Genomic DNA, 16,081 nt, shown 5'->3' on the forward strand with positions numbered 1-16,081 from the left:
TCCCACCAGGAAAATATGATTAAGAGTCTGAAAGCCCGCTCATTTTCAGACAACAGGATTGGGGATAAGTGAGGGAGCATAGGATTGTCCCAGAGTGCAGCATTAAAGACTAGATCTTGGGAGTGCATGACCAATTAACTATTGTTAGCCAACCTTTTATTGTATTTTTCATCAGTTGAGCTACATCCAAGGATAACTGCGATCCTTTATATGCCAAGAATTGGAGTAGTTGAGGGGAGCTGACTATGTTTTACTTCCAGGTCTAGAGCAGGGTTACATAGTTACATAATTACATAGTAGGCGAAGCTGAAAAAAGACTCAAGTCCCATCAGGAAGAGTAAGCCACCAGTGTAGGGCAACTAAAAGAGTATGTCTGAATTGTTTATCATGTTTTAGGTACACTAGTGGTTCTTGGTTGGACCCACATACCCAAAGTACTCTTCCAATAAATTACTCTTTAAATCAGCACCTGTGCATTACATATATACTGTACATTCACATCAGTCCATGCCTTCAAGAGCTTACAATCTAAGGTCCCTAACTCACATCAATACATATACCAAGGCCAATTTAGAAAGTAGCCAATTAACCTACCAGCATGTCTTTGGAGTATGGGAGGAAACCCATGCAGGCACCAGGAGAGAGTCGCAAAGAGTCAAACTCCAGGCAGATAGTGCCTGGTTGGGATTTGAACTGATGACCCTAGTGCTGTGAGGCAGATGTGTTAACCCCTTAGCCACTGTAGTGCACTGCTGCGCACATATATTCATTACCCAGATCTAAATGTGTTTGTATTTTACAGAGTATTTTCATTAGATTGTATCCATTGTGCTTGTATTGTCATTCTATATAATGTCTTGAGGCTTTATTATAGGAAATTTGTCTTTATGTCTGTCTTTTATATGTTGTTATTGATTAGGGCTGTGCTTTTAATATATACTGTATTTATATATGGGGTTGTGTTTTTCAATATAATTCATTATTAATATTAATTATATTTAGTATTTTTTGAAGGGGATCTATTTGTAGAAGCATATAATAGCTTGTTTTTTTGGGTTTTTTTGAGTCAGCATGCAGCAATTCCTTTGGGTGGCATTTAAAGCTCTTTGTACCCTTAAACACCCCAAACACCTTAAATTCATCTTCCACGTTGCCTTCTATGCATTTCAACAAATCTCCCAGCTTGTACAGAGACTTTGGGGAAATACAAATGTTCAGTTTTGCTCATCCCTAGTAATAAAGAAGAAATATATGGAAAGAGCAGCAGAACAAAAAAAAATGACAAATTTAAGAGTGGTAAAAAATAAATTGAATTGAAAATAAATATTAAATATAAATTATATTAATAATAAGTCAAGTGGAATATCACATTATCAGACTTGGTTGCATGTTTACCATGTTAAAGTGGTTATAAACCCATATAAAAAAAAACCTGCAAGACAAAGGCATAGTGAGCTAGCTCATTATGAAATACTTACCTTAGATCAAAGCTGTTGCAGCGGTGCCCGTACACCGCCGTGACCGGCGACATGTCTCCCGGAGTTATTTCCGGGTTTGAGGGCTCCGACGCTGTGATTGGCCGGAGCCGCAATGACGTCACTCCCGCGCATGCATGCGGGAGCCGCTGGTCACGGCACAGGCCCTTTAGAAACGGCATGATCGAGCAGTTTCCTTAGTGCGCATGTCCTGATGACATATGGTAATTATCACCATGCAGGTTTAGGAGATAGTTACAGCACCTACAGGTAAGCCTTATTATAGGCTTATCTGTAGGTACAAGTGGTGTAACAGGATTTACAGCCACTTTAAGACATTATTCATTTTGTTTAATGTATTTCCTCTTATCTCTTAAAAACTGCAATACATTTTAAACAATGATTACTAAAGTAAATGTAAACTTTAAAATAACATTTAGCTTTCTAAAGCACTGTGTAAACTATTGCCATTTTTGTTTTATTACAAAATGCAGTTTTACTCTTTTCATCCCTTGTAGCATTCAAGCACTGCTAATCTTGTACATTCACTTCCTGTCTACTCCAGCAACCGCTGCATGTCATTTCTCAGAGCAAAATTTCTGAAGGCAACAACAATGCAATGAGATTGTAGTCTCCATTAGGAGAGGATGTTACAGGATGACAATTACTCTAATGAAAGCTGCAGAATTAAAAACATTGAAAATGACTTTTAAAATTACATTACATATTAAAGATTGTATAAGTGTTTAGTGATTGGGTTTACTTATAATCAAAGTTAATCTCATAACAAATATCAAAACGTGATAGAGGATACTTTGCATTGCAGTTTGATAATATAATTATAGTTAAGGTAAATCTCAAATAAATGTGAACATTATCACGGATTAGACACTAGTGCTGACATCCTGCAGCTGCTCGATCCCTTTTTATGTAAAGATTTTATGTCTTTTATAAATTTATAAGTGTATATACATCTAGATTATTTAATACTACACTATGAGGATTACTTCTGGCTCCTGGTGAGCTTTATTTATCAGCATAATCCTGAGCACTGTTGCTGGATCTGCTTACTGGGTACATTCATTGCTTGATGACAGATATATAACCAATGGGTGCATGCTACTGTAATGGCAGCCATCATTTCTGGTGAGTGTCCACTTCATTGGAATGTGGTGGCTATCTTCTGAGCACTCAATTTAAAAGCACTTCTTCACTTCAGCTGGTGTTGACATTTCTTTTGATTATTTTCATTGGAGTCCCAAATAAACTTTCATTGTTTTACTGGACTGTTTTCAATTGTTTTTTTCTCTCTATCACAAAGGACTCTTTTCAACTAAGGTCTTCTTTTTACTATATTTTTCGTTTTAACAATACTTTTTGGTGCTACACATATTTCTCTTTATTATTTTTTAAGTTGTTTATACTGCTTATTTGTGACAGCTGCCACATTCACTACAGCGCAGAGACATTTTTGTGTTTTTTTATTATCATGAACTGAGCATAAACCACTGTGGAATAATAAAAAGGTACCCAGTCATTCGGAAAAATATTTGATTTTGTTATAATGTTTTAGATGAGGGTATAATAGTAATGCATAAGACTATGAATAAAGTACTATTAGAGAATGAGTCTCAGTCGGTCCAGTTCACATTGCAATGTTTTTCTGATCTACCGCAGCTTCAAATTCCTCTTTTCATAACTTTTATCACTATTTATGCTGATATTATGTTTGGGAACATAATTGTGTTTATAGCAATCATATTGGACTCTCATTTACACACACCAATGTACATATTCTTGAGTAACCTCTCTGTCCTAGACATTTGCTATACCTCAACTACTCTACCCAAACTTCTGGCCATGCTGTACACTCAGCACAAGACAATACCTCTAATCAATTGTATTGTTCAGATGTATTTTTTCTTGACTTTTGCTTGTTGTGAAATGATTCTTCTTGCAGTGATGGGATATGATCGTTATGTGGCAATATGCCACCCATTACAGTATTCCTCAATGATGAATCCAAGGCAATGTGTTTATATGTTATGTTGTGTCTGGATTACCTCATTGATGGAGCCAGTTGTATTTACCATGTTTGTCGCCAACTTGTCCTTCTGTTCATTTAATAACATTGATCATTTTTATTGTGATGTTTCTCCTTTGCTAAAGCTTTCCTGCAGCGACACAACTCATGTTAACCTCACAACCTACATTCTTGGGGTACTCGTAGGTTTCAGCACCTTCATGCTCACCTTAGTATCCTATGTGTTTATCATTGTTAACATTCTAAAGATTCACTCTGTGCATGGGAGGTATAAAACATTTTCTACCTGTGCATCCCACTTGAGCTGTGTTGCCTTGTTTTATGTCACTACACTGTCCTTGTACATGAGACCAACATCTATGTACTCTCCAATGCATGATAAGTTTTTTTCTCTCCTTTATATCATATTGATTCCCATGCTCAATCCTATTATTTACACCCTTAAGAATGAACAGTTCAAGAACACATTTGAAAAATTCATTTCAATGACTAGAATGCTAATCTTACATTTGTAAATTTGAAGGCAACCTGATGATGTGAAGGATTGTTTAGGTTATTGATTCAAACATTTTTGCAGTTATACCTTGCTCTGTTGTGTTGGTTTTATAAGGTATTTTCTACTTTAATTGCAAATAAAATTACTGATGTAAACCATTTCATGTTACCAAAAGAGAAGGGTCCTTTCAGATATTCCCAGTGTAAGCAACAGTGGGAGCATCTTTCTGTAGTGGTTTAATAAACTTATTAGGTTGATTAAATGATAATCTTATTTTGCAGCTGAATAACCTTTTATCAGATCTATAAGCTGTATATCAAAGTCATAGGCAAAAAGGAACGAGTTATGGTCAGGCACCTCTGTTCACTGTTTAAATGTAAGAATTGTACCATCTAATTTAACAACATTTTTTAAATTAACAACATTGGTGTTAAATTATTGACTTCCTTTACTTTGATTATTTGATAATTCTATGGAGACGGAAAATAAAAATAAATATTATGTACATTGATTTACGTAAAATAAGTTGCATTTCTTAATAGACTCTTAAAAGCAGGGAACAAGCTTAGAAATTTCAAATTAAGCATTCCTAAAAGATTGATTTTCTTGCATCCATTTAAAGCGAACCAGGTTCTAGAAAAAAAATAATTAAAACCTGCTGCAGGCAAAATAAGCAGGCACCTAGAGGTGCTTTCACATACACAAAACAACCTCAAAAACCTGCAGGTATGGCTGATTGCTGGGCTGCTCTGATAGGCAAAGCTTTACCACTGCCCCATAGTGTTGAAGCTTGCCCATCCCTTTCTGCCCCTGCACATCCCTGCTGGTCAGTGAGGCAGTCCATATTTGTGATGAACCAATAGAACTGTGTGCAAGGGATGAACTTAGTGGTGAGCACCAGCACTACCTGGAAGTGTTGGAGCTTTGCCTGCCAGAATGGTTAAGCATTTGGCCATATCTGTAGCCTTTCTGAAACATCTACAGGAATGTCAAAAACAAAGAATACTTTAAAAAAAAAGGGTGCAAATCAAACATAATACAACATGAAACTATAGTCAATGTGAATCATTTACTATTACTTTCTTGAATTTGCTAGTGCCGCACTACTTTACAGATGCCCAAAGGGACGTGCCATGGCATTTATGAAGCTCTGAAAGACTTTTTGCTAATTCAAGATTTCAGCTCAGCATAGAAACATGACATTCAAGACAGTAGTTCTGAGTATACCCGAGTCTTCCAAGGATTTGCCAGCTATTGATTTTATACGTAGACGTGTTTATTTTGAAGCAAAAGATAAATAGCTATGTATATAATGGAGAAGGTGGTATATATAAAAAAGTGGCTATTACATTAGTGTATAGCAAAAAAAACAAAAAACGAAACTTAAATTATTAAACATTATTAATGGACCTGAGTCAAAATGAGCAAACGGAAGATGGAATGGTGGCAAATTGCATGCTTGATAGCTAGGTAGCAATTTTACTTTAGATTTTTGCTCACCTAGGAAAATACAGCTGGATATTTTACATGGTTACATAGTTAGTCAGGTTGAAAAAAGACACAAGCCCATCTAGCTCAATCAACATTAAAAAATAGAAATCTCCATATAAAAATCCTGTATCCACAGTTGATCCAGAGGAAGGCAAAAAAAAAAAAAAACAATAAAGCAAATTGCTCCAGTGGGGAAAAATTGATTCCTGATTACCCAGGAGGCAATCAGATATTCCCTGGATTAACCACCCCTGGTGTTATTACCTATAGATATTAGTATCCAGTAATATTTTGTGCATTTAAGAACGCATCCAGCTCTTTTTAAAACAATCTACTGAGCTGACCAGAACTAGTTCTTCAGAGAGTCTTGTCCACATTTTCAGTTTCCGTATGTGGAGGTTAAATATCTTTTCCTACAAATGTAAAGGGTGCCCCCCTTTTCCTCTGTAATGACCTGAACGTGAATAACTCAACACCAATTTGGCTATATCGACCACTTATATATGTATACATAGTGATCATATCCTCCCTTTTTTGCCTCTGGGCTGATACTAATTTTTAAAAAATCTACCTAAAATATACTGATACTTACCTTTGATCCTAGCCCTGATCCTAATCCCTAACCTTGAATTTGACCTAGTTTAAACCCTAATCTAGCTATTTTTTCTTTATTTTTTATTACTTTTTATTCTTTGTTCACACTTTTTTTTTAATTCTTTATTTTAAATTTGAATAGAGGAATACACTACTGACATATCAACCTACATCTCCAAACAGACAAATCTTATATACAAAGTGTACAGAAGTCTTGCCATCAGGCAAAATCCAATAATCATGTTTGTGGTATATTAAAGCAAGCAGGTTAATAATCAGCAATGCGTTAAGTGTCTTCCTTCTGCTATCCTTAGTTTTCTTCAAATTTTACTAAACTAGTTCTGGTTAGGATAAAACCAGTAATATTTATAGGGGGGATCAGGGTGAGGGGACCGAATTTGGTGGGGACTTCTGAAAGATATTATATAATAAAAGAGAGAAAAGTGTGCGTGTGTGGGCACCGATTTCACCTGCGCCTGGGTCAGGCACAGTCCCTACTATGTTTGCTGAAGGTTAGGGTGCCAGGGTGTTCATTTACGGAAGAATTTCTCTTCCCAATTTCTCATGATCATGACCATATGTTCCCTACATTGGATTGCATCAATTCTTGCATACTTGTGCTGCTTAGTATGTGGATCTATTACTTCCATAGCACAGGCATACATGACTTAGCTGTCCTCTAAAGGTGTTTGAGAAGGGGTTTTTTGTATTTTTTATACCGCAGGGCAAATCTGGCAGTGTGGTGAGACCTGGGGGTATATCTAAAGCAACTGTTGGGGGAGGGGGGTCCTATACCAACATGTTAGTAGTATATATTCACTTTCTTGGTATTTATTAACTAAGAAAACTTTGTGAGCAAAAGGACAATACTGTACGTTCCTTTTGAACCTGAGTAAACATTGCTTTGAGATCCTCCTCTGATTTATGCACGAAAGGTAGGTCTAGCTGGGGGGACTAGGTGATCTAAAAAGAGTAGAGTAGGGATAGTAAGTGATGGATTGGGGTTTGGTCTATTCATAGTGATTCAAATTGAGTCATGGCACATATGTTTTTAAAAGTATCTGGCCTGCTATGGTGACGGATGTCAGCGTGATCTAGGAGCTCCTGCTATAACAGGGAATCTGCAGCACACAGCGACCCACCGGGAAACTTTTCCACCCATTCTAATCGGTGATCTGACTCTGGGACAACCTGCAAAGATGCCTAGGATGCGAAAAGACCAAAGGAAGCTGCAGCGCCTGACGGACTTCTTTATACAGAGGCAGACTGGAGGTAGGCAAGATGGAGGGGCATCAGCATCCACGCCAGTGGCCCGAGCTCAGCATAAACCAAAATCAGGGACACTGTTACAAAATGAAAGTTCCCCTGATAGCTCTCAGTCCTACCCTCCCTCCCCTACATCTGGCAGCCTAGCTAAGGCTAAATTCCGGCTGGATGGAGCCGGATGCAGCCCAGCACCCAGCCCTATCATGCACTCTGGGGACGACACCAGGGAACTGCCTGATTCAAACAATTCCTTCCCTACCAAACACCAGCCTGTGATGGACACTGTCCTAAACGATGTGCTCCTTTCCCTCAGGAGCTCTTTACAAGCAGATATGATGAAATGCATGCACATGTTTAACAATTACATTCAGGCTGTAGAGTCTAGAGTGGAGCACATAAACAAAAAATGGGAGAGTATGCACCTACCATCAATGACTTTGTGGACTACACAGAAGAGAGAGAGGGGGACACTGAGTGGATAAAAGCTAAATTAGCAGATATCGAAGACAGGTCCAGAAGAAATAACATGAAAATTTGGGGGATCCCTGAGTCTATCCAGCAATCTGACTTGCACTCCTTCGCGTCCTCCCTATTTAAATCTCTCATCCCTGACTTCACCGATATGGATATCACCATAGACAGAATCCACCGCCTACCCAAACCAGCATACCTATATGAACAAGTGCCGAGAGACGTGATACTCCGTCTCCACTGCTATCACGCCATAGAACAACTTATAATGATAATGAGCAAAAGAGACCAAATTCCTACAAAATACCAAAATCTGCAATTTTATGCAGATCTGTCCCAACACACACCGCAAAAGCGGAAAAATTTGACGGACTTTCGACAGGCTTTTGACTTTTGAATGAATGAACTTGCCTACACACAATCAAACCAAAGTCCGACGGATTCGTACGTGATGACATACGACCGGACTAAAATAAGGAAGTTGATAGCCAGTAGCCAATAGCTGACCTAGCGTGGGTTTTCGTCCATCGGACTAGCATACAGAGGATTTTTTGACCGGACTAGAGTCCGTCGGAAAGATTTGAAACATGTTTCAAATCTAAAGTCCGTCAAATTTTTGACCGAAAATGTCCACTGCAGGTCCGATGGAGCCCACACACAGTCGGATTGTCTGCCGGATTCGGTCCGTCGGACCAGTCCGTTCGAAAAGTCCGCCCGTGTGTACGCGGCATAAGGCACTCAGAAACCACAAGATTGTGTACAGATGGGGATATCCCACTAAACTCACAATAGTGAAAGAGGGACACTCATATAATGTTGAAACCCTGGAGAAAGGACTTTCTCTACTTGAGGAAAGGAAAATTCTCTCCGAACAGGCGGATGAACATACCACTGCAAGACCTGCAAAGCATGTGGCCCCTGACTGTAAAAAAGTCACAAACAAAAACACTAAATCGCATACATGAACCCAAATGGAATGTAAAAGGTTACCTTGAATCCCTGGGAGATCACCCAGGAGAGCCTATGGGCTTGAACTCACCCCTCACTTAAATTGAGCAGCACTGTGGTGCATACGGGTATCTTACCTATTACTGCCAAGGGAGAAACCCTTACACGTGTTTCTAGTTTACCAGTTTTATGGTTACTCTAACCTTTTGTTTCTATGTTTCTGTGTTTTGTTTCTTCTTTTTTTTTTTTTCATCCATTAACACAGTCAGCAACTTAAACGATCCTACTACGAATGTCCAGCTTCGCATTTCAGATCCCTGTGGAAGGACTTCTACCGAGCTGCAAACAAAATCCCACAGGAGCCTGCAATCGTTCATAAACAGTGAGTGCATTATGAACTTCTACCACTTGCAAAATACATGTTGCCCGCCATATTCACTTTGGCCACAAGAGGGAGCCTGCACCCTAAAAATGAAATCATATTATGCATATAATCTCAGCACATCACCCTTTCCAAGATGGGAATTAAATTTCTCTCCATAAACTCTAAATGCCTCAACCACCTAGTGAAGAGGAAATCTCTGTGGAAGGAAGCACTATCCTACAATTGCGATATCCTGTGTGCACAGGAAACGCACTTCAGCAACCTATCTCCTCCTACTTGCTCACACAGACAATTCCCCCACGTTTTGTGGAAACAAAGACGAAAGGAGTCTTGACGGCCATTAGGGACTCTGTGATGTTGTCCTTGTACAAGGAAATCAAAGACTCTCAAGGCCGCTTCCTAATTTTAATACACGATCTCAACTCAATCACTTATACACATAGGTGTGCGCACAGGGTGTGCCAGGTGTGCCTGGGCACACCCTAATCACTCAGTGTGGTGCAGATTTTGACCCCTGATATTTCACCAAAGCTCCCCAATGAGGCTCCTAAAAGCATTGTAAAAAAAAAAAATTATAAAAAAAAAAAATAACTACTGTCACCATCAGTATATATACACACATGCATATGTGTTTGAGCTTTGGGGTGCACACCCTAATGCAAAATGCTGTGCACACCTATGCTTATACAATAGTTAATGTCTACTCTCCGAATCAGCACCAACCACAATTTTTCCATAAACTAATGAGGAAAGTACGCTCCCATCAAAAAGGACTACTAGTACTAGTTCAACATGACCCCGGACCCCTCTATAGACTCTACTTCTGTGGTGAACCGTACAGGCCCCTTTCTTCTAACACCTATTCATAAACAGGAGTTATTTGATGCATGGAGATGCCTACATGCAGGGGAGAGGGACTTTACCTTTTTCTCCTCCCCCCACAGGGCATATTCAGGGATTGACTTATTCCTAGTGGATCAGCGGATGCTGACTAAGGTGACCTCTGCGTCTATAAATAACATCACCTGGTCAGACCACGCCTCCATTACGTTATCCATAGAGGACTCTGCGGCTAGCACCGCAACTCCAATGTGGAGGGTTAACCTGCATCTTCCGCAACAAGCTGAATATAGACAACATCTAGAAAGGTACTTAAAAGAGTTTTTTTCAACTAACGAACCCTCAGTGAAGGACCTCTTTGTATTATGGAATGCTCATAAAGCGTATATAATAGGGATACTCATACAACTGGGGCAAGGTCCAAGAGGCAGCGGCAACAGCGTATAAAGGAGCTTACAACTGAAATTTTTAAAGTATAAACATGCAACAAACAAAAACCCTCTTCACAACTATCCCTCAAATTATCTCAATTAAGACACGATCTTAAAGTCCTCCTACTGGAGAACTTCGAAAAAGCATCCAGAAAACTGAAAATGTCATATTATACTACTGGAAATAGAGCGGGTAAATTATTAGAGCAAAAATTAAAAAGACATAGATGTAAAACCAAGATACCGTACTTAATCCACCCTCACACCAACCATAAACGACACCATCCCCAAGATATAGCAGACGCATTTAGCCACTATTATAGTACTTTATACAATTTAAAAGATGACGCTGGGTCCTACCAGCCAAATCCTGATCTGATAAATCAATTTCTACAGAAAGTACCCCTACCTAAGTTATCCCAAGATCAATTACAATCATTAAACCTGCCCTTTAACTCACTAGAGATCTACAAAGTAATAGAATCGCTACCAGCTAATAAATCTCCAGGACCAGGCGGATTTAATGGAGAATACTTTAAGACCTTTAAACTACTGCTCACCCCTTTTCTGGAACGTACCTTCAACGCTGCTGCTGCCTCTTCCTACCTGAAATGCTGAAGGCGCTAATTGTGACACTACCAAAGACAGGGAAGGAACCAACTTCACCTCCAAATTTTAGACCCATTTCCCTCCTAAATATAGTCAAGTCCAGTCAAGCTTGTATTGTCATTCTACTACGCGTAAGAACATACAGTAGAACGTAATGTCGTATCTCACAGGGCCACGGTGCTACATACAAACTTATAAATTATAAATAAATATACAAAGGATAAAAACACCAATAAAAAAACCTATACACATCTTGGAACTACGTAACTGTACATATACTATATGTTTCCAAAAGTCTTTGTAGCAGCAAGTGTTTATAAAAGTGTCTAATGCACTTGTGAAATTATATGCTAAACTTATAGCTACCCGCCTGATTGACATACTTCCCCTTCTTATCCACTCAGACCAGACAGGTTTCACAAAAGGCAGATAGACCTCGGATGCTACACGCAGGTTAACAAATATTATTCACCTAGCAGGGCTTCGTAAAGGACCTTCTCTGCTGTTGGCATTGGACGCAGAGAAGGCCTTTGATCGAATCAGCTGGCAATACCTTGCTCAAGTATTGATGGGGTTTGGATTCTCCGGCCCTATCGTGTCAGCAATTCTGGCCCTCTATTCTAAACCGTCTGCTCAAGTATATATCTCAGGAGTGTTATCCAAGCCCTTTAATATCTCCAGTGGGACTCGACAAGGATGCACCCTCTCCCCTCTGATATTTAACTTGCTAATGGAGCCTTTAGCTACTTATATCCGCACGCACCCAGACATTAAGGGATTCCCAACAGAAATTTCTACTCACACCATAAGTCTTTTTTGCGGACAACATTTGGTACATTCCGCATTAGAAATGTTTAACCGGGTCTCATATTATAAGGTTAATGAGAGCAACCATATATATTAGGAATTGGTGTTGACCTACCTTTAAGAGAAAAACTCAGGGCACAATTTCCTTACACTTGGAAAGATGATGAGATAAAATATCTAGGAATAACTTCCACTGAACACTTAGCTAAGTCCAATCACATCCCATTCCTCAGTGTACTTAGTAAAAAACTCCAAGACTTGGCAAAGGTGGAATTATCTTGGTCTAGCCTTGGTCTTGGTCTAGCAGCCTTCAAAATGGTGCTTCTACCGCAACTAATTTATTTGTTCAGAACCCTTCCAATACCAGTCCCAAGTTCCTTCTTTTTCAACGCCCAATATACCCTAAATAAGTATCCGTGGCAAGGTAAAAGAGCAAGATGTGCATTTAAGGAACTGGTGGCTTCTAGGAAAGCAGGCAGAGTAGGACAAGTACTTTTAAAAGATTACCACACTGCCACAATTCTCGCACAGGTAAAGGCCTGGTCCCCTCAGTTGCAGTCATCTGACGCCAGATGGCTGGGATTGGAGAAATCACAAATTCAGAGTCAGGACTTATTTGACCTGTTATTATCCATTATAGATAACTACAAATCACTCCTTTCCTCTATACCAATCCACATACCACTACTCACTTACCGTGGAGAATGGTCCTATTTTTCACCAACCCTCTAACCAAAATTAAAGGTATCTCATTGTTCTACAATATGCTACACAACAAAAACGAATTTACAAAATCCATAACCAATAAAGCACAAGAACAGGATATTGGTATTTCCTATACAGCAGAGCAATGGCAAAAAGCATTACACACCATGTATGCAGCAACCGAGAATGTCAACCTCTGGGAACTGACTCATAAAATATTACTGCGTTGGTATTTGACACCCTACCGAATATCCAAGTTTATCTCTCAGGCTTCCCCACTATGCTGGATGAACTGTGGATGTAGTGGCACACTATATCACATCATGTGGACATGTCCAAGCCATGCATGCTTTCTGGTCCAAAATATTCAGACTGATTACACATAGGGATGCCGGTTCCTCTTTCCGCTGGGATGGCTATTCTGTCCTTCCATCCCAGCGGCATCAAGAGTCATGGTAACTCACATCCTCCTTAGTGCTAGATTGTCAATAGTGAGACACGGGAAGGATTTGAGACCACCCCCGATTACTGAGGTAGTGGAAACAAGAAACATCCACGCTACATATGAAATGATGTTTGCATCAACACAAGGCAACTGCCAAACTATGAGCTCCAGGTGGAAACAATGGGCAGAATGGTATAAACTGAGCAGCAGCGTTAATAGCAAGCAACAATTTACTGTCTGAACCCCACCCTAGGACCAAATGACTGTTTATTTATGTAATTCTCTTTTTTTTCTCTCAAGTTTTAGTTCAACTAAGTTATCAGTATGACTATGTTCTTATATTACACTATGTTCTAAGTTTCTATAAGTGAAGACATAAATCTTAAAACACACCTAAAACATCCAGCTGAAACGTAATATGTTTTTTATATCCTATACAATCTGTAAATGATATTGGATAACGTCTACTTTACAAATACTATACACAAATGTTAATTGTATGTCTTGAAACGCAATAAAAACTATTGAATTTATAAGTATCTGGTAAAGATTCAAGGTAGGAGAGGGGTCTGGCATTTCATGAAATGCAGTTTGGTGGGATATGCAGACATGATATCGGTGCCGTTCATTACACTGTCCTGAGTGGAAAAGTGGGCCAGTCTAAATATGCCTTTTTGAATCAGAGCTTCATATTAAGGGTCTTTGGCAGTTTGGATGAACTGAGGAGAACCCAAAATTGAGCTTATAAGGCTTGGCTTTGGAGACAATGCAGTCGGTTGAAAAAGAAGAGGCATTGAACTGTCTGTAATGAGCCAAATAAAGTGGTTGTAAACCCTTACAATCCACTTTTTGCTATAGTTAAGCCTATAATAAGGCTTACCTGTAGCTATCCCGGATATATCCTAAACCTGCGCAGTTTAGGAGATATCCCCTGTATTTGCATGTGCCGACATCATCAGCGCATGCGCACTAAAACAATGGCACGTACAGGCACCGCTGCGGGGGCTTCGATCTAAGGTGAGTATTAAATAATGAGCTAGTATGCTATGCATACTAGCTCATTATGCCTTTGTCTTGCAGGTCTTTTTTTTTTTTTGAGATGGAACTTGATCTTGAGAATTATCAGGCCCTCTTTCAGCCAGCAGCCTATTTGGATGAATAGCCTTGTGATTATTAACAGGGTTGGGAAACCCTATGCCATCTTTGTGTTTAGAGAGCGTCAAAGTGGGGGGCATGGCTTGCGGCTGATGGAGTAAGCAGCGTGGTGTGAGAGCTCCGCTGAAACCCTGCGCTATTATCCTGATACAGACACCCTGTTGTACCCAGTTTGCTCCTAATACGGATCAGAGGGACCCCCACACAGTTCCCTACCCAGCGGTGCTATTTTCACCGGGTTCCGGCACATAAACATGTCCCGCAAAGGAGGTAAAGACTCTCTGCTGGCAGCAGAGCATGGAGTGCAAGATGGCTCCCGATCCCAGCGCTCTGCTAAAGAAGCAGCCATGAGGATGTTTGGCGGCGCTCTGGGGAAAAGCACCCCAACATGCCCATATACCTGTATAGGCTCCTGGCAGCTACATACCAATTTGTTAATAGATGTCTACTGAATGTACTTTAGTGTCCTGGAATGTAAGGGGGCTGGGTGATGGAGTGAAAAGAGTGGCCTTTTTTTCAGCGGTGAACACTCACAAGCCCTCTGTGGTGTGTTTACAGGAAACTCACCTACAAGCTACCTCTATATCCACACTTAAGAGCCGTGGCTACCCTACTCATTTTCATTCCACCTACACAGCCTACTCCAGGAGGGTCAGCACACTTATTTCACAAAATGTTTCTTTTCAGTTGCTGCAGTCCCTGATTGATGACCAGGGAAGGTACATTTTCTTGTTATGTAAATTAGCAGGACTGACGTGTATTATTGCTAATCTATACGTCCCTCCACCCTTCTCCTTTGATAGCCTGAAATGTTTAGCACAATTTATAGCACTCTACCCTAACACCTCTGTTTGGGTGTTGGGTGACTACAATAACGTAATGAATAAACAAATGGACAGATTTAAATCTGGAGCTAGTGGTAGCGCCACGCCGGGGGCCCTACCCCCTTTGCTAGATTTCTGGTAGAGATTGGCCTATGAGATGTGTGGAGGGATCTGAATCCCACTGTCCAATGTTATTCCTGCTACTCGGTATTGTATAAATGCTTATCACGAATTGATCTATGTTTGGGAAATGGCCTGGCGCACTCACTCACTAATTCGGTGGTGGATGCACCACGTAACATTTCAGACCACTCTCTTTTATGTGTTAAGGTCAGTGTTGCCCCCAGTCCCAGGTGCAGGCTTTGGAAGGTAAATCCTTTTAGGTTCACAATTTTCCCAGAGTCTGAAGCATCTCCCAAAGCCTTGAATGAGTTTCTGGGTTTTAACCGGGGCTCTGCAGGGTCTGCGGTGATTTGGGATGCTATGAAGGCCCACTTAAGGGGTTTAATTATTACACAGATTACCTCCATCAAAACTAAAACTAAAGAATGGGAGAATTTAGTGATGAGTGAGGCTGCCAAGGCTGAGGAAAGGTATATCTCTGCCCCTATTCCGATTCAGAACGCAAATGGCAGGAGGCACGGGCCCTGTACTGGCAGGTTTCCATCACTGCTGCGGAAAACAAAGTTTCTTTCTTCAGCAAAAATACTTTAATGAAGGGGAAAACACAGGTCATCTACTTGCCGTTATAGCTAGGGCCCAAAGGGGCACTACACACATTGATGCTATCCAGAACGCAGCAGGTGACACGGTCACTGATCAGACTCGTGTCCCTGATGTATTCTTGGACTTTTTTAAAGACATGTACATATCTAAGGTACACCCCACGAAAGAGGAGCTGGACCAATTTTTGGACCAGTGTTCTATCCCCCAGTTATCACAACAGGGCCTTGCTGCCCTCAACAAACCACTAACTTTAGAGGAACTTACTTTGGGGGTGGCATGAATGGCGAACAACAAATCTCCGGGAGCTGACGGTCTGCCCACAGAAACATATGGGAAATATGGCGATATTCTTTTACCCACCCTACTAAC

General features: G+C 40.2%; 1 protein-coding gene across 1 annotated transcript; it reads left to right on the forward strand.

The window, feature by feature from the left end:
• Window positions 1-3,101: 3,101 nt before the first annotated feature.
• On the forward strand, window positions 3,102-4,034 carry LOC141106687 (olfactory receptor 1468-like). The gene has a single exon (XM_073597626.1). It carries the CDS (start codon window positions 3,201-3,203, stop codon window positions 4,032-4,034), a length of 834 nt encoding a protein of 277 aa, XP_073453727.1. The 5' UTR covers window positions 3,102-3,200.
• The last annotated feature ends 12,047 nt before the right edge of the window (window positions 4,035-16,081 follow it).

The sequence above is a fragment of the Aquarana catesbeiana genome, linkage group LG08 (assembly GCF_042186555.1).
Source record: "Aquarana catesbeiana isolate 2022-GZ linkage group LG08, ASM4218655v1, whole genome shotgun sequence".
NCBI lineage: Eukaryota > Metazoa > Chordata > Amphibia > Anura > Ranidae > Aquarana > Aquarana catesbeiana.